General features: G+C 37.9%; 1 protein-coding gene across 1 annotated transcript in view; it reads right to left on the bottom strand.

Moving 5' to 3' along the window:
* Positions 1–19,270, bottom strand: part of rabgap1l (RAB GTPase activating protein 1-like) — a 258,076-nt gene that overhangs the window by 70,305 nt on the left and 168,501 nt on the right. Inside the window, exons 15-17 of the mRNA XM_061883477.1 lie at positions 8,318–8,392; positions 3,968–4,093; positions 14–157 (exon numbers count right to left, since the gene is read on the bottom strand). Coding sequence (XP_061739461.1) covers positions 14–157; positions 3,968–4,093; positions 8,318–8,392 — 345 coding nt within the window. The remainder of the gene's footprint in view (positions 1–13; positions 158–3,967; positions 4,094–8,317; positions 8,393–19,270) is intronic.

A 19,270-nucleotide genomic window follows, 5' to 3' on the forward strand; every position in this document is an offset into this window, starting at 1 on the left:
CTGTCAACTGTACCTCACAGAGCAGCAAGTCGGTGATGTGAAAAACCATGCACAGGGGGAACTTGGCCGTGAAGAGAGTGAGGAACCACTGGGAGGCATACATGTGTGCCTCCAAGTTCAGGTCCTGGAAATGGGACCATAGATCGGGTAGCTGTTCCTATAGAAGGCATAGATACAAAAATATGGTTATGGAATTTAGTACATTTCAGACATGTATACAATTACAACATGGTACATCACACAGATCCAGCTTCTCATTACAACATGTCCGAAAAGGAGCAGGAAGAAGAAGAGTTGATTAAATCTTGCCCCTTTTCCGTTTCCTAGCAATTACTAACACATTTGTTTGTTCACTTCCTGTACTCAAGCTGTAACACAAACATATAGATAAATACATAACTAAATGAGTGAGTAAATAAAAAGATAAATAGATAATAAATACAGTTTTCATACATACATAGTTAAGTAAATTGTGATGAAAGAGATGAATAAGATTCACATTTTTTTCAATAAGGTTCAAGATGTTTATTAGTGTTTTTTGTCATCTTTATACTTTATAAAAACACTTGGAAAAGTTTTCTTAAACTGGATCATATTAGTACATTGTTTGACTTATTTGCTTGCCCCAATCTATTCCTTGATTTAATTTCACGTACTATACTTGGCCAATAAATCAAAATCCGATATGCTAAATGTTTTGAGTGTTGTACATGCGTTACAAATGTTTTAAGTTTAACTTAAGGCCGCTTAGAGTGAGTTGTAATTAGAATCAATTTTAGCTGAGCTGAGGTAATTTATTCTCTTTTGTTGAGAAAAATTGCTGTGCATTCTTGAATTGCAGGTTATAGTTTGCTTTGTGCATAATTTTAGCATAATTGTCTTGCAAATGCACCAAATCAGCATCGGAATGAGAATCAGCACCTCCAAGTCCGAGTCCATGGTTCTCGCCCGGAAAAGGGTGGAATGCCATCTCCGGGTTGGGGAGGAAACCCTGCCCCAAGTGGAGGAGTTCAAGTACCTAGGAGTCTTGTTCAGGAGTGAGGGAAGAGTGGATTGTGAGATCGACAGGCGGATCTGTGCGGCGTCTTCAGTAATGCGGACGTTGTATCGATCCGTTGTGGTGAAGAAGGAGCTGAGCCGGAAGGCAAAGCTCTCAATTTACCGGTCGATCTACGTTCCGATCCTCACCTATGGTCATGAGCTTTGGGTCATGACCGAAAGGATAAGATCACGGGTACAAGCGGCCGAAATGAGTTTCCTCCGCCGGGTGGCGGGGCTCTCCCTTAGAGATAGGGTGAGAAGCTCTGTCATCCGGGCGGAACTCAGAGTAAAGCCGCTGCTCCTCCACATCGAGAGGAGCCAGATGAGGTGGTTCGGGCATCTGGTCAGGATGCCACCCGAACGCCTCCCTAGGGAGGTGTTTAGGGCACGTCCAACCGTTAGGAGGCCACGGGGAAGACCCAGGACACGTTGGGAAGACTATGTCTCCCGGCTGGCCTGGGAACACCTCGGGATCCCCCGGGAAGAGCTAGACGAAGTGGCTGGGGAGAGGGAAGTCTGGGTTTCCCTGCTTAGGCTGTTGCCCCCGCGACCCAACCTCGGATAAGCGGAAGATGATGGATGGATGGATGGATGGATGGATGGATGCACCAAATCACTAAATTGTAATATATTTAATTCAATAAAAAAGGGGTTTGAATATCCTCGAAAACCGACATTATGTATTATTCTGACTTCTTTTGTAACACAGTTAGTGAGAAAAGTGTACTTTTGTAGTTATTTCCCCATATTTCTACACACTAACTCAGATATGGTAACACTACTGTAGCGAGCATTAGAGAATATAGAGTGATTTTTGGTCCAGAACATATTTAGCAACGTTCATTATTGATATGTTTATCGCTACCTTATGTTGTATATTTTCAATTCATTGTATCATCTATTACTACACGTACAAATCTGATTTATTTTACTCTGTCAATATGCAGCTGAGATAGGCTACAGCGATCCCCCGCGACCCTGAATGGGACAAGCGGTAGAAAATGGATGGATGGAATATGTACTCTATTTGTATTTGTGTTTGACTTTCTCTTCTACGGTTAGTCACATTTTTTTTAGTTTTACTGAGACTCGAAGCAACGTCAAAGCATTCCTTAATTTGTTCATTTATGCTGTTATTTGGATGAGCTTCTCTGCATTTTGTAACTTTACAAATGCTGTTTATGTATGCATTGAACAATTTTGGTCCCGGTGTTAATCCCTGGGGCTAGGGCTGGGCGATATATCGATATATACGATATATCGCGGGTTTGTCTCTGTGCGATATAGAAAATGACTATATCGTAATATTCGAGTATACGTTCTCACGCAGTTGCTTTAAGCTGCGGGCGTACACTTCAGGCTTTTCTCACTCTTTCCTGTCTTTCCCTCTCACAGACAAGCAGGCGCACATTCTTGCATACATCACAAACTGTCACGTCATACGTCACATACGTGTCCGCCCTCGCAGAGGAGAGAAGTAGCATACCGGGCTACGATAGCTGCAAACGTAGCCGTACGAACGAGAGAAAGAAGATGCGGATATGGTAATAAATGAAGGAAGACTTAATTCCCAATAAAAACAGCAGGGTTTCCATCGTCTGGCGGTGGTTCGGCTTCAAGTGGGAATATGTCGAACAGAGAACCGTAATTTGTCAAGTGTAGGGGGAAAAAGTGTTGCCATAAAAAGTAGCATGACTGCTAATATGTAGCATCATTTGAAAAGTCACTCGCTAGAGAATGAAGAGAATTTCATAACCTTAGTAACCTACCACATAGTGAAGGACGAATACTATTTGATTTCCAATTATGCAGCTCATTTTTATTTGACACTTAAAATGTCTCTGACAATCTTGCACTTTATGTTTTGGAAATGACTTGAATGTTTGTGCCATTGCTTAATAACTTTAATAAATACAGTTTTGGTCAATTGACTTAGTTGTGATTTCCCTCTGCATGAAAGTTTAAAAGTAACATATATTAATGCAGTATGAAGGATAATGTTTTAATGTAGACACATAGAATCATCATACTGCTGTGATTATATGCATCAAGTGTTCATTCAAGGCCAAGGCAAAATATCGTAATATATATCGTATATCGCGATATGGCCTAAAAATATTGCGATATTAAAAAAAGGCAATATCGCCCAGCCCTACCTGGGGCACACCTCAAGCTATATTTAGCGCTGTAGACATGTTTTCAACTATCTTCACATATTTCTTACTCCCTGTTGGTTAAATAGCTTCTCACTCAGTTGAAGACCAACAATGTGAGGCCATACCATTCTAATGTGTTAATTAAAGAAGAACTTTGTTTAAAATACTTGTTAAAGTCAAGGGCCATGTTTTCCCCGCAGCGCATGTGCAAATACGTGCACACACACCCCCATATTGCAATACAACTAACATATTTAACGATACCTAAACGGTTAAACTTAGTGTTTTTATTCATTGTTACACTGTTACTGTTTGTTCTCTCGGACAGTTGAGGTCTTGGAGAGTTGCTAAAACAAATTTTCACAGTGAATTTTGGTGACAATGTTGACAGTGACAATAAATAATTTTGAAGTGTACTATAAAAGCTTTAGCTCTTGGCCAGAAAACTGATCATTATAAGCATAGAACAAATATGTTTTTACTAGACGTGCAGGTGTAGGGACGCAGATAAACATTTATAACAGGTAAATAAAAAAGTTTAATTATGTAAAGAAATGACTGATTATTAAACAATTCATTGTATTCCCAAGCACGATACATTGTTTGATTTTATTTCATTATTTTCTTAGTGTTGTATGTGAAAGACAAGTCCAACCATTGTCATATAGAAGTACACTGTACCTATCAGTCAGCCAAGTCAGGGTCTTCATTGATATATGATGGATCATTTACACGGTCTCGCCATTTGAAACTCGGTGGTAAAAACATACCTGCATGAGCTTCTCAAGCTGAAAGAACTTGCAATGAAGATCCTCAAAGTTGTTCTTGTATAGAGCTCTAAGGCCATACTGAAACATGATTTTCACCAACACGCAAAAGGCCTGTTCTTCAGGCATCTGAAACAAAAAGAACAATAACTTTAGAAAAAAAAAAAAGCTAAACCTTTGTCATGCACGTTTTAAAGACAATAGAAAAGCACACATATTTGTGTATTACATGTTCCATTACATCACCTCTTGCATCAAAACCAGTGAGTGAATGATAGTATGTGTCAATGTATCTACTGTATGTGTGGGGAGTGTTATGTGTGCCATGAAGGTTGGTTTCTTCTCACTCCTGAAAATGCACACACACGTACAGTCACACCTACACACACAGGCCATGAGGTGGCATTTAATCAGTGACAGTGTGTTTGGGGCTGAATGTGCTCCTGCAGGTGAACCTGAGCTCCTATTAATATTCCTGACATCTCCTCTGTAACCTCTCCCTTCAGCTTCCTCCTTCTCTTTAACCTGCCTGCCTCTGTCGTCTACACAAACTCTCCCCTCACCGATGCTGTATGACTGTTTGCTTGGAAATCCTCTTTCTCATAACTTCCTCACATTTTGCTGCTCATGTCTATTTTTTCACATGTATTCCCTGTCCTCCCTACCCACAGACTCTCTACTTATAGCGCACAATCATGACATCGTCTCCACTTTTTGTTCAACTGGCTCTCCTCAGACCGCGTCATAATGATGAACTCTCGACCCTTCCATCACTCTTTCTTCTCTTTTACCACCATTCCTTTTCCATCCGTCTAAAACTGACATGCAGGGAACTACTCCTCTGTGTGTTTTCAGCTGCTTACCTTGTGTAAAATGATGTTTTTTAATTGAAGAAATACACTGAGAAAGCAACAGTGTGGGTGTACACATTCTTGAGTGTGTGTCAGTAACCTTCATAAATGAAAGACTTGTGCTCCTTCTTTTCATACTTTTGGTTTGCATTCAAATGTTTGCAATCAATTTGTCCTCATTCCAACAGTAGGCAAAGCAATTTTCTTAAGACTCCCCAAACCAACAATAAAGTCAAGTAAATAAATAAAGAAATGAAGTAATATTTCAATAAAGTAAAGTTTCTTCAACTACAAGTAAATGAGTCAATATCATTTCCGTAGATTATGTGTAGTCACATGATGGAGTATAGTTTCTGGATTTACCTAATTCTAAATAACTGTAAGAAGCAACTGAACTATCTTTTTTTGGAGTTGACATGAAATAAAAATAGATATAATCTACTCAGTCGACTTAAGTGTCTATGTTTAGTAGGACTGATGGGCTATTTTTGACCCATGTCAAACTGGTAATCCACATAAACAAAAACAAAAAATAAATAAATATATATGATATAGTTTTATAATGAAATAATACATCAACACACATGAATAACAAAGATGAAAAAAATGTATATTTTACAAATGATAAAAAAGTAAACATTATTGAAAAAAAAATACCTTGTAGTACGTTTTATATTGGGCTATTTTTGACCCATGTCAACCTGGTAATTCACATAAATTTAAAACAAAAAACATAATATGTTTGAAGAAAAAAATAAATAAATTAATAAAACTATAAAAATGTATACATTAATAACAATAAAATAAAAGTACACTTTATTTAAATACATAAATAACACAAATGATAAACAAGTTTTGCATTGACATAATATATCAACATACATGAATAAAACTAAATCAAATTAAACTAAAATTTTTTAAAAAACATTTTACAAATAATAAAAATATTTAAAAACATTTAGAATTTATATGTTTTTATATTGGGTTAATTTTTACCCATGTCAACCTAATAACCATTATATACTAAATAAATAAAACACAATGTTTAATATTAAAATGTATATGTTACAAACAACAAAATTTAAATAACTAAATCATTAAAAATAAAACGGTTTATATTTGTCCAAGCTGTTGATGTAGAAAAAAATCATATCATGCAACAATTTCGCAAGTAATAATACAATGTCAGTGACAATTAAATGTATTGAATGAGTCCAAAAAATATAAACAAAAAATTATGTACTACAAATAATTAAAAAAAATAAAAATCATATTAAAAATAATACTTTAAGGGAAACTGCCTATCATTCATAATCCCTATGTAAGACAAGCACACATATGATTTTCTTTTTTAAAAGATTCTAACAAATAAATAAACGCGAGAAAAAGTCTGCTGACAATAGAGCCTATGGGAGTCGCTTTAATCTACCTAGAAAGTGCTTAAAAAACATCCAAACATTTTACTTAACATTTTATATACACACTATGGACGCATCACAACGTTAATTTTTTCTTTCAACTACAACTCATTATGAGAGTCAACAAACATAATTTAACATCCTTTTCTGTACAATGTCCGCTCTCACTGGGATGCCGACTGTTAGGATGTTGATATATTCCTGGTTGGATGAAGAATGATTCACGCATGATCCTCGCAAAGGGCTATAAAAAAAAAAAAGTGTGGGTGCAAACCAGTCTTTTGCGTTTCTTTCTTGCCATCTCCGGGTCTAAGTTGGCTGTCTAAGTTTACCAACTTCTCAGTTTATGTCCACATCATTTTACTATCAAGGAGAAAGGCATGATTTATAATCTAGAATTAACTTTCAGCTGGGATAGGCTCCAGCGTCTTCCGTGATCCTGAGAGGGACGAGCGGTAGAAAATTGATGGACGGATGGAGCTCGGAGGCGAGAAAGCAGCTCCCCAGCTGATGATGTCAAAACAGAGGCACAAGGAAGTTACCTCTCTCTGATCAATGCACCTCTAAATGTAGGTCCTTAACGTTAGCGCTTATAACAGCAATATTGCTAATACTTGTGTCAGAATAATTGTATATAAGTTATCACACAACTTGTTTTCCTATGAGTTCAGGCTGCCCTGCGAGAAGACAAAAGCTGTCTTTGTTCTTATCAAGCAAAAGGCTTGTAAAACTCCACTGTGTGCGATGGGATGCGACGAGGAGGTGTCGGTTAACCTGATCTATTGTACAGCCACAGGAAAGACCTTGTCATGACCAGAAATCTACAAAGCAGAGAGGGAGCAGAACCTGACACCGCTCCAGGCACATTTTCTTTAAACTGTTTCTGACCGAGTGCGGCAGCTGTTTATGACCCCCCTCCCCTCAGAAACAGCTTCAGCCATGTAAAAGGGTGCAGGCACACATGCGCTCTCCTCATGACCTAAATGGAATGCTGTCTCTGTTTTGTGACCTGAAATTAAAGCAAGTTGTCAGGTTCTGTGTTTGAACCGGACAACTTGCTTTAATTTCAGGTCACAAAATTTAAATGGAGTCTTTTTGGTGTTTTTTGGATTGTTTATTGAATAAACACAATAGACGCAATGACTTCATGGCTCCCATTGGCGCCATTGTAAGCGGACTTTTATGTAAAAGTTAGACCGCATTAAAAATAAACATGTATTCTTGTCTCTTATAAGGATTCTGATTTATAGGCAAACATCCCAAAAAATTCCGGTTTCCTTTTAAAACAAATGTTTTATATTGGGCTAGTTCTGGCTCATGTCAACCTGATAACCCTACATCCTTCCATACATTTTTTTTTACTAGTAAACAATAAATAAAGTGTGAATTATATTTATATAGCGCTTTTTTCTCTGGTGACTCAAAGTGCTTTACATAGTGAAACCCAATATTTAAGTTACATTAAAACCAGTGTGGGTGGCACTTGGAGCAGGTGGGTAAAGTATCTTGCCCAAGGACACAAAGGAAGTGACTAGGATGACGAAAGCAGGAATCGAACCTGCAACCCTCAAGTTGCTGGCACGGCCGCTCTACCAACCGAATTATAAAAACATATATAACAATACAATAAAATGAAAATAATAAAACACATTGCAGCTGGGATAGGCTCCAGCACCACCAGCACCCCCGAAAGGTGCAAACATTAGAAAATAGATAGATGGATTGAAATTTTTAATAAAAATAACAAAAGTGTTTTATATTCGTCCATGCTGATAATGTAGAAAACAGTCAAGTAGTATTATAATATTAGTGATAGTAAATGCATTAAATGAGTTCAAAAAAAATTAGACAACAATGTAACAAAATTATTAAATAAAACTACAAATTCTAAAAAAAAAAATGTTTTGTATTCGGCTATTTTTGAAACATCAACCTGATAACTAGTATTAACTACAAATTACCTGCATTTCATATTTGTACATGCTAATGATGCAGAAGTTAATCAATCATATCATCGTGCAACATTTTTTCCCAGGTAATATCAAAATATTAGTGATAGTTGAATGCATTAAATGAGTACTTACATGCAGCAGCAGAACCGCAGCAAGGAATGACTGACCTTGGCAATAACCAATTTCCTCGTCATAGACAGAATAAGCCTAGAAGAGGGACAAAAAGATACGACCATCAACATAAAAATATAACAGTAACACATTTATAAAAGCAATTAAAGCACTTATCCTCAGTCAGCGCTGTCAATCATTTGCATTACGATAGGGAGGAATGTAAACGTTTCCGATGTTGAGTTATTGGCTTTATAAGCAGTCAAATATCTGATAAGTAAAGGTCCAATTACATTTTTCATGATATTATCAGAAATAAATGTGGACATCCAGAATGATCATTTCGGTTAATTTGGGGTTTGATGGGAAGGTAACGGAGAGAGGTCTTGTGGAGCTGTCTGAAGTATAATATCCATGCTGACATGCTTGATGGAGTGTGGTATTCACACATCCCCAACTCAGCAAGGAGACGTGTAGGCTGACAGATGGATGAGGGATGTCCTGGTGGGAGAAATCTAAATTTGTTAGCGAGAGCACATAAGCGGATTAGAGGGGTAAAGTATGACACTATAACGTAATGTACACACCTATTTGGTTACCATGGTGACATAAAACTGTACATTGTGGTTTATTTTTGATGTACTAATAACATATAATTAAAATGTGGGCAGCAGATTGGAGGATTAGTTAATCACGTCTGTCTACTCAAAGGTCAGATCTGAGGACAGTTTTTCCGTTCAAATCTCAGTGCAGACATCGCTGAGTGACATTTACTCCTGCTACTCAGGTTTGTTAAGTATATATTTGCGGTCAGACGTTTACAAACAACCATCATCGAAAATAATGTTTTATTAATTTTTTAATTACTGAAATGCACAGTTTTTCTCCCATAGTGTAATGATTAAACGACATTCATCTTAAAAAGAGTGGGGTAATTGGATTTGGACAATTCTGGTTGCAATTCTGGTTCCTCAATTTAATTCCGGTTCCCAAAGATTCTTGGTTTTCATCCTTTTAAGAGGTTGGGTCAAAAATGTACTCTTCATTTTCACAAAAGTTTTATTAAATTTTAAAACCTTATTAATAAAACAGGTTCACATACCTTGTTGTTTATGTGTTAAAGATAGAGATGTACTGATTGGGATTTTGTGCTGACAATTCCAATACAAATCATCCATGAGTCAAATCAGCAGATATCAATCACATGTTTAAACTGTAATTTTTTAAATCTATCAATGGTGAGTGCTATTGACAGGTTAATAATTTCAACACAACATTTAAACTAATTAATTATCTTTCTTTTGGTACATTCAATTGTTTGGTCAAAATAGTGTCAATAAAACACAATTATTAAAAAAAAAGCAAAAACTACTATATACTACCCATGGAAATCATTTGGTTTGTCCCTTAAAGGGGAACAATATCACCAGACCTATGTAAGCGTCAATATATACCTTGATCCATCCATCCTTGATGTTGCAGAAAAAAGACCATATATTTTTTTAACCGATTTCCGAACTCTAAATGGGTGAATTTTGGCAAATTAAACGCCTTTCTGTTTATGGCTCTGGAGGCGATGACGTCAGAATGTGACGTCGCCGAGGTAATACAGCTGCAATTTTCATTTTCAACACATAGTAAACATTGGGTCTCAGCTCTGTTATTTTCATTTTTTTCAACTATTTTTTGGAACCTTGGAGACATCATGCCTCGTCGGTGTGTTGTGGGAGGGTGTAACAACACTAACAGGGAGGGATTCAAGTTGCACCACTGGCCCGAAGATGCAACAGTGTCTGCCGCCAGACCCCCATTGAATGTGCCGGAGTGTTTCCACATTTTACCGGCGATGACAGACATGACACAGAGATGTATGGATAACCTGCAGATGCATTTGCAACGATAAAGTCAACGAAATCACAAAGGTGAAATTTTTTTATATTGACTTATGTGCTAATCAGACATATTTAGTCAACGGCGTGACTGCCAGCTAATCGATGCTAACATGCTATGCTAATCAACGCTAATATGCTATTTACCGGCGGTGCTAAAGCAAACATGGCACAGAGATGTATGGATAACCTGCAGATGCATTTGCAACGATAAAGTCAACGAAATCACAAAGGTGAGTTTTGTAGATGTTGACTGCCAGCTAATCGATGCTAACATGCTATGCTAATCAATGCTAACATGCTATTTACCGGCGGGGCTAAAGCAGACATGGCACAGAGATGTATGGATAACCTGTAGATGCATTTGCAACTATATTACGTTTCCTTCCACCCACATTTAATGCGGAAAAAACACTTACCACTTGACGAATTTAAGTTGCTCCAGTGTCACAAGATGCGAAAGTCCTGATCGTTTGGTCCGCACATTTTACCGTCGATGCTAACGCAGCTATTCGACCATGCTCTGGCTATGAATAGCATCAATAGCTATTCGCTCAATAGCTTCAGTTTCTTCTTCAATACTTTCATACTCCAACCATCTGCTTCAATACATGTGTAATCTGTTGAATCCCTTAAACCGCTGAAATCCGAGTCTGAATCCGAGCTAATGTTGCTATATCTTGCTGTGCTATTTGCCATTGTTTGTTTACATTGGCAGCACTGTAGGACGTCACAGGGAAATGGATAGTCGCACCGCAAATAGCGAAAATCAAGCACTTTAAAGTTTTTTTTTTTTTTTAGGGATATTCCGAGACCGGTAAAATTTTGAAAAAAACTTCAAAAAATACAACAAGCCACTGGGAACTGATTTTTATTGTTTTTAACCCTTTTGAAATTGTGATAATGTTCCCCTTTAAAGTCCTCCTATGTCCAGGGAATTATTCTCTGAACATGAAAAAAAATGGTAGAAAAAAAAAGATTTGGAGGAAAATAAAAACATTGACCTAATTACTCCAGTATCGATCATATCCTGACACTACACTGATTGTTTGATTGATCTGTATTTCTGGTCTGTAATTTTCATCATAGGTACACTTTAATTGTGACAGACAGAATATGAAAAAAAATCCAGGAATTCACATTGTAGGAATTTTAAATAATTTATTTGTAAATTATGGTGGAAAATAAGTATTTGGTCAACAATTCAAAGCTCATTGATGGAAGGAGGTTTTGGCTCAAAATGGCCCCATTCATTCTGTCCTTATCACGGATCAAGTGTCCTGTCCCCTTAGCAGAAAAACAGCCCCAAGCTTCACAGTAGGCATGGTGTTCTTGGGATGCAACTCAGTATTCTTCTTCTTCCAAACACAACAAGTTGAGTTTATACCAAAATGGATACATGGATGATACAACAGAGGATTGCGAGAATGTCATGTGGTCAGATGAAACCAAAATATAACTTTTTTTTTTTTTTTTCACATTCTGTCTCTCACAGTTGAAGTCTACCTATGATGAAAATTACAGACCTCTGTCATCATTTTAAGTGGGAGAACTTGCACAATCGGTGCCTGACTAAATACTTTTTTGCCCCACTGTATGTCTGGCAGCAATCGCTCGACAGCAACGGTTGTTATATTCTCCTTTCTCTCATCTATTTGTTAATTTCTTGTTAACATCTGCCTACCTTCTAATGTAACACGCTTCCATTTGCACTTCTTAAACTTTCCTAAGCACTTATTTTCTTGTGTTGTTTTTAAAATAGTTTTGCGGGCCGCTTAAATGTTTTCTCACTCACACAGAGTCAAATTTAAGCATTCGCCAGAATCTTTTAATCAGTGGTGCTGATGGTTCCAGAGCGTCAACCTGACAAAGCCAAGCCCTAATAACTTCCTGATAGTGATTGTGATTGACTGCAGCTGACAGTTTCTCTGCGCCAGCAAACAATTATTTGTATGACTGCACTCATTGGATCAAACTGAACTAATACTTGGAACAGTGTGAAAGTTTAAAGGCCTACTGAAATTAGATTTTCTTATTCAAACGGGGATAACAGGTTTATTCTATGTGTCATACTTGATCATTTCGCGATATTGCCATATTTTTGCTGAAAGGATTTAGTAGAGAACATCCACGATTAAGTTCGCAACTTTCGGTGCTAAGAGAAAAGCCCTGCCTCTACCGGAAGTCGCAGACGATGACATCACAAGTGTGGGGTCTCCTCACATATCACATTGATTTTAATGGGAGCCTCCAACAAAAAGTGCTATTCGGACCGAGAAAACGACAACTTCCCCATTAATTTGAGCAGAGATGAAAGATTCGTGTTTGAGGATATTGATAGCGACGGACTAGAAAAAAAACACAAGTTGAAAAAAAAAAAAAAGCGATTGCATTGGGACGGATTCAGATGTTTTTAGACACATTTACTAGGATAATTCTGGGAAATCCCTTATCTTTCTATTGTGTTGCTAATGTTTTAGTGAGTTAAATAGCACCTGATAGTTGGAGGTGTGTCTCCACGGGTGTCTTGACGCCAATGTCTCAGGGGAGACGACGGCAGCTTTATGGACGGCACAAGCTCAGCTGATCTCCAGTAAGAAGCGACTTTTTAACCAGAATTTTCTCACCGAAACCTGCTGGTTGACATTCCGTCGTGTTTCATGTTCGCTTGACCGCGCTCTGATCCATAGTAAAGTTTCACCTCCAGGAATTTTATGCAAGGAATCACCGTGTGTTCGTATGGCTAAAGGCTAAAGCTTCCCAACTCCATCTTACTACTTTGACTTATCCAATATTAATTGAACAAATTGCAAAAGATTCAGCAACACAGATCTCCAAAATACTGTGTAATTATGCGATTAAAGCAGACGACCTTTAGCTGTGTGTGTGTGCAGCGCTCATACTTCCTAAAAACCTGTGACATCTTGCGTACACGTCATCATTACACAACGTTTTCAAGACGAAACTCCCAAGAAAATTTTAAATTGCAATTTAGTAAACTAAAAAGGCCGTATTGGCATGTGTTGCAATGTTGATATTTCATCATTGATATATAAACTATCAGACTGCGTGGTGGGTAGTAGTGGGTGGGTTTCAGTAGGCCTTTAAGTGAACATCTAAGATGGAGAATTAAAGACTTACACAAGTGCTGCTGCGATTAGTCAATGTAATCGACCATGACTTAGTCAACAGCATCTTTTTCTAATGATCACATCGTTTAACTATTTTTTTTTGGTCTCCCAGCTGACAGAGGTGGCTTGCTGGTGTTTATGTTCTTAGGAGGTGCCACCTTGCCTCGAAGGTGGCAATCAAACTACATGCCTTACAAGGATCATTACCACTGGAAGACGAATAACTAAGCATGGGAGACACCAAGCAAAAGAAAAAACAAAAAAGTCATGCTAACTGTTATGGTAGCTTCAATGTAAACAAAAGAACTAGGTTTCTGCTGGTATCAGTAAATCCAATTTAGTGCGTTTAATGCAACTGAAAACAAATTGAATTTTTATATCCTACTAAAGAGGGTTATTTATATGTAGTCAAAAGCTTACAACTGCCAAAGACAAAAGGTATAAACATTTGACAATAATAATCTTGAATAGATGAACATTGACTATTACTCTCTAGTGAGTCAGAATTAGCTCACAAGATTAGTTAATCTGAGAATTTATATATATATATTTTGTAATGGTAGCAGCAGGAGTGGTGGCGACACTGGAAGTTGCTTTGTCCGTCAGGCCAAATAAATCTGACACAGTAAACTGCTGCCTGCCTATAATTACCGACTTGTGATTACCTAATAGCATTTGTTCTTGATACCCATTCAGCAAAGATGGATGTCTTTTTGCAAATACTGCAGAAACTTCTCTGGTTTTGCAATTCAGGAGCTTTAACAAGGTTTGGAAACGTTAGCAAGCAACACTTTTGCAGATAGTTACGTTATACCGACATTTAGGCCGGGCAACATGGCAAAAACAATTATCACAATTAATTTTTTCATATTATCCGATCTCAATTAATGTCACTATTTATTTTAACTAAAGGCAATTACTGCTGTAGTATCTTGTAACAGACATTTCCATCATGTTTGATGGAGGTAATACAAGCCAACAGCTGACGACTATCATTTTGTTCACATTTATTTGTGTTTACTAAAAGCGGAACAGTACAGTATGTACCTGGTTTTAGAGCCACAGTTTTGCTACTTTTTGGTATGTTTTGTGGGGGCAAAGATAATACGTTTTTCCTCTCAAAGTTGTTATTAATATTTCTTTTTTGCTTGACACCTGCAGTAAAAAAATATCAGTGGCGTGCTGAATAATATAAGACTTCTATTTCGAGTTAACATTTACAAAACAACACTTTTAAAGGGTAAATTATTTGTATTCTTATTATTGCTTTTCACCAGCGCTTTGACAAAAGGAAAGGGTTGACCCAGATTGTGGAGTTTTTTAACACCCATGCACTGTATCTTATATTTAATGAAAGTACATTAAGATGTAGTTGGAATTTGAGGTACTGTAAAATAATGTATTCTAACACATAAAACAAGTTTAATGAATATTTCAACATTGCTTTTAATCCACAAACTCCGAAATGATTAAACACAACATGTCTGCAGTTTTTCAGTACATGTTATATCTAGGGGTGTAACGGTACGAGTATTTGTATTGAACCGTTTCGGTATGGGGGTTTCGGTTCGGTACGGGGGTGTACCGAAAGAGTTTCTAAACTAAAGTCTTAGCAAGCTGCTTTGTTTCTTTTGCCTCTGTCCCACCCACACAACCATCTGATTGGTTACATATCTAGCAGTAACAGCCAATCAGCATTGCGTATTCAGAGCGGTAACAGCCAATCAGCAGTGCGTATTCAGAGCGCGTGTATTAAATGCTTCAGTGTCGAGCAGACGGGTGTTTAGCAGGTGAGCAATAAGGCAGCATTCTCTCCCCAAATTATAATAAACACCTCCCGTCAACTACTACTAACATCACTATGAGCCCCTTGACCTTCTAGAAACTTAAACTGCAGCTCAGCTCGCTCGTAGTTCTGGCTTGCGGTGAAGGCCAATTAGCTTTTAGCGTAACGTTAGCTCATTTTGCGGTGTGTGTGTGTGTTTTACGGACAGAAAAGCTTTGAATGGCAGGGTCCCTGCTATCACATGTTGATAAAAATATAACATTTACATAATACAAATCAACTACAGGCTTCCCAAATACTGTGATAAATTAAGCATGTTGAGTTGACTTGAAACTATTTAATGTTGCACTTTTTATATGTAGAAGAAAAGTTTTGTCATTTTATTTAATCTGAGCAACAATTTGAGGCAGTTTAATGTTGATTAACGTGGGCAGAATTATAATAGTGTTCCCAAAGTTAAAAGGATAACGCTAATGTTTACACATTTGGTAAATAAATAACCAAAAAACTTATATTGTGTTGTTTTCTTACTGTATCGAAAACGAACCGAACCGTGACCTCTAAACCGAGGTACGTACCGAACAGAAATTTTTGTGTACCGTTACACACATAGTTATATCAAAAGAGTTGAAACTTTGCAAACACATATACGAAAAGTCTGATTAAAAATATTTAGATTGAAAAATTAGTTTTTCTGATTAAATTAGTGAGTGTGCCTATTTTCCCAGTCAGGACCAATACAGTAGTTCTGTGGTTTCTCAAATGGGGGTACGCGTACGAGTGGGGGTACTTGAAGGTATGCCAAGGGGTACTTGAGATTTTTTTCAAATATTCTAAAAACAGCAACAATTCAAAAATCCTTTATAAATATATTTATTGAATAATACTTCCACTCTAAAAAGAAAAGCAACAAGGCAATATTCAGTATTGACAGATAGATATTTTGTGGACATGTTACATAAATATTGATGTTAAAGATTTCTTTTTTTGTTAATAAATGTTAGGAATTAAGTTCATGAATCCAGTAGGATATCTATTGCAATCCCTAAAGAGGGTACTTTAAGTTGATGATTACTTCTGTGTGTAGAAATCTTTATTTATAATTGAATCACTTGTTTACTTTTCAACTAGTTTTTAGTTTTTTTAATATATTTTTTCCCAAATAGTTCAAGAAAGACCACTACAAATGACCAATATTTTTGCACTGTTATACAATTAAATAAATCAGAAACTGATGACATATTTTACTTCTTTATCTCTTTTTTTCAACCAAAAATGCTTTGCTCTGATTAGGGGGTACTTGAATTAAAAAAATGTTCACAGGGGGTATATCACTGAAAAAAGGTTGAGAACCACTGCAGTAGTTCAGTCACAAAGGCATTCTGTGCCTGACTGCCTGCGACTCCGCATTTGGGGCAGGATTACTGTTGAGCTGCTCGTTGTGAATGTTGTGTTCATATTTCTTTATTTTGTTCTTCTGGGTTACACTTCTAGCTGTATAAGGGGTAAGAGGCACAATGATGATTGAACATTAATCACGTCGTGATGGACCTTCCGTGCAATGCAGGTAAGATAGGCTCCAGCACCCCCCGCGACCCCAAGAGGGACAAGCGGTAGAAAACGAATGGATGAATTGGCGACAAGCCTGACTTTTGCGATGGTGGAAAGGGATGGTCGCACGCGAGCGCCCGCCCGCCCGCCCGCCGGCACGCACGCACGCCCGCCCGCCCGCCCGCCCGCCCGCCCGCCCGGCACGCACGCACGCACGCACGCACGCACGCACGCACGCACGCACGCACGCACACACACACACACACACACACACACACACACACACACACACACACACACACACACACAGGATTAAGGCAGGCCGTGCAGGATTATATCAAGCATCGTTGTTTCCCTACTGTTTACTACTGCGGTTAGTGCGGTATCTTCTAACAGGCTTTCCCCCCATGTTTGATGGAGGAAATATGCTGACAGCTGATCACCGTGATCGAAGTCAAATTAATCGCAATCATCAATCACGATCATATAATCGCCCAGCCCTACCCAACATATATCCATTCCTTTTTGTGTTTTTTTTTTCAAAGCATGAGCACTTTCATAGGATGTACAATTCCAAGCATCCAGTGTTCTGACTCTATGCACCAGCCAATGGAGAATAGACAATTAAAAGGTTCCTCCTGTAACTCCAATCAAAATCTGTAAATTTTAATCATCAATACAAAATCAAAACAATGTTTTTTGTAATTCTATAGGCCTGTAGAACGGAGACCAACCAGTGTAGTAAGGCCCTGTGTACGTTGGTAGACCTCACTCTCTGACAACTTTTGGAGCAGGTTTTTAGCTTGGCAGCTGGCATGCTGCATTCTCCTTCGAAGGACCCAAGACCTGGTGACGGAGGGGCTTAACCGGGCGGATTACACCTGGGCCAAAAACATATTTTTCTGGGCGATAATTCATTGCCGATAAACAAAATTATTGCTGATATCATTGTGTGACCAATTAAAGGCCTACTGAAATGAGATTTTCTTATTTAAACGGGGAAAGCAGGTCCCTTCTATGTGTGATAATTGCGCGATATTGCCATATTTTTGCTGAAAGGATTTAGTAGATAACATCGACAATAAGGTTCGCAACTTTTGGTCGCTAATAAAAAAGCCTTGCCTTTACCAAAAGATGTGCGCGTGATGTCACGGGTTGTAGGACTCCTCACATCCTCACATTGTTTATAATGTGAGCCTCCAGCAGCTAGAGCTATTTGGACTAAGAAAGCAACAATTTCCCCATTAATTTGAGCGAGGATTAAAGATTTGTGGATGAGGAAATTTAAAAGTGACGGACTAAAAAAAAAAGTAAAAAAAAAAAAAAGGTGAAATCGCATTGGGAGCAATTCAGATGTTTTTAGACACATTTACTAGGATAATTCTGGGAAATCCCTTATCTTTCTATTGTGTTGCTACTGTTTTAGTGAGTTAAATGGTACCTGATAGTCAGAGGGGTGTGTCCACGGGTGTCTTGACGCCAGTCTCTGAGGGAATTAGTCACGGCAGCTGCAGCACGACAAAAGCTCCGCTGATCTCCGGTAAGAGGCGAATTATTTCCACAATTTTCTCACCGAAAACTGCCGGTCGACATGTAGTCGGGATCCATGTTCACTTGACCGCTCTGATCCATAGAAAAGCTTCACCTCCGGGAATTTTAAACAAGGAAACACCGTGTGTTTGTGTGGCTAAAGGCTAAAACTTCCCACCTCCATCTTTCTATTTTGACTACTCCATTATTAATTGAACAAATTGCAAAAGATTCAGCAACACAGATGTCCAGAATACTGTATAATTGCGCGATGAAAAGAGACGACTTTTAGCCGCAAGTGGTGCTGCGCTAATATGTCCCCTCCAACCCGAGACGTCACGCGCACGCGTCATCATTCCGCGACGTTTTCAACAAGAAACTCCACGGGAAATTTAAAATTGTAATTTAGTAAACTAAACCAGCCGTATTGGCATGTGTTGCAATGATATATAAACTATCGGACTGCGTGGTCGGTAGAAGTGGGTTTCAGTAGGCCTTTAAACACAAATGTAGTCAATAACTTGATTATCCTAAATAGGTAAACCAACAAAAACTAAATTGACCAAATGTCTATTAGCAAAAATTGCACTTAAAAAAATATTGAACATCTTGAAGTACAATTTTTCCTCCCAGTTGCAAAAACTTGGCTGGGATGTTTTCTTTGTTGTTGTTGTTGATTTTTTTTTGCTGCTATAGACATCATGGCATACTTGCACGTTCATGTTGACGGGCTTGTGTTGCTCATTCAGTTTGAAAATTATATAATCCCACACAGGGACATTCTGCTTTGTAATCATCTTTTTTCCCTAACTTTTGTTACATAATTAGCAGTGCTTCTTACTAGTGAGTCAGGACGAACGAGAAAATGATCATGTATTTTGTGTGTTAGCTAAAGGCTTCCCGTAGATTGCGCACAAAAGACGTTTTGCTCTTCTCCCTATGTACCCTTCTGCAGACCTTGACGTGCATATCCAAATACATCTAGCTTTGCGTCAACATTCAGCAATGATGACAAAAAAAACAAAAAGGTCACGAAAACTTCCCACATCATTAAATATATTCTAAAGACAATTTCCATCAAAGACAG

Source organism: Nerophis ophidion, linkage group LG22 (genome assembly GCF_033978795.1).
Source record: "Nerophis ophidion isolate RoL-2023_Sa linkage group LG22, RoL_Noph_v1.0, whole genome shotgun sequence".
Lineage (NCBI taxonomy): Eukaryota > Metazoa > Chordata > Actinopteri > Syngnathiformes > Syngnathidae > Nerophis > Nerophis ophidion.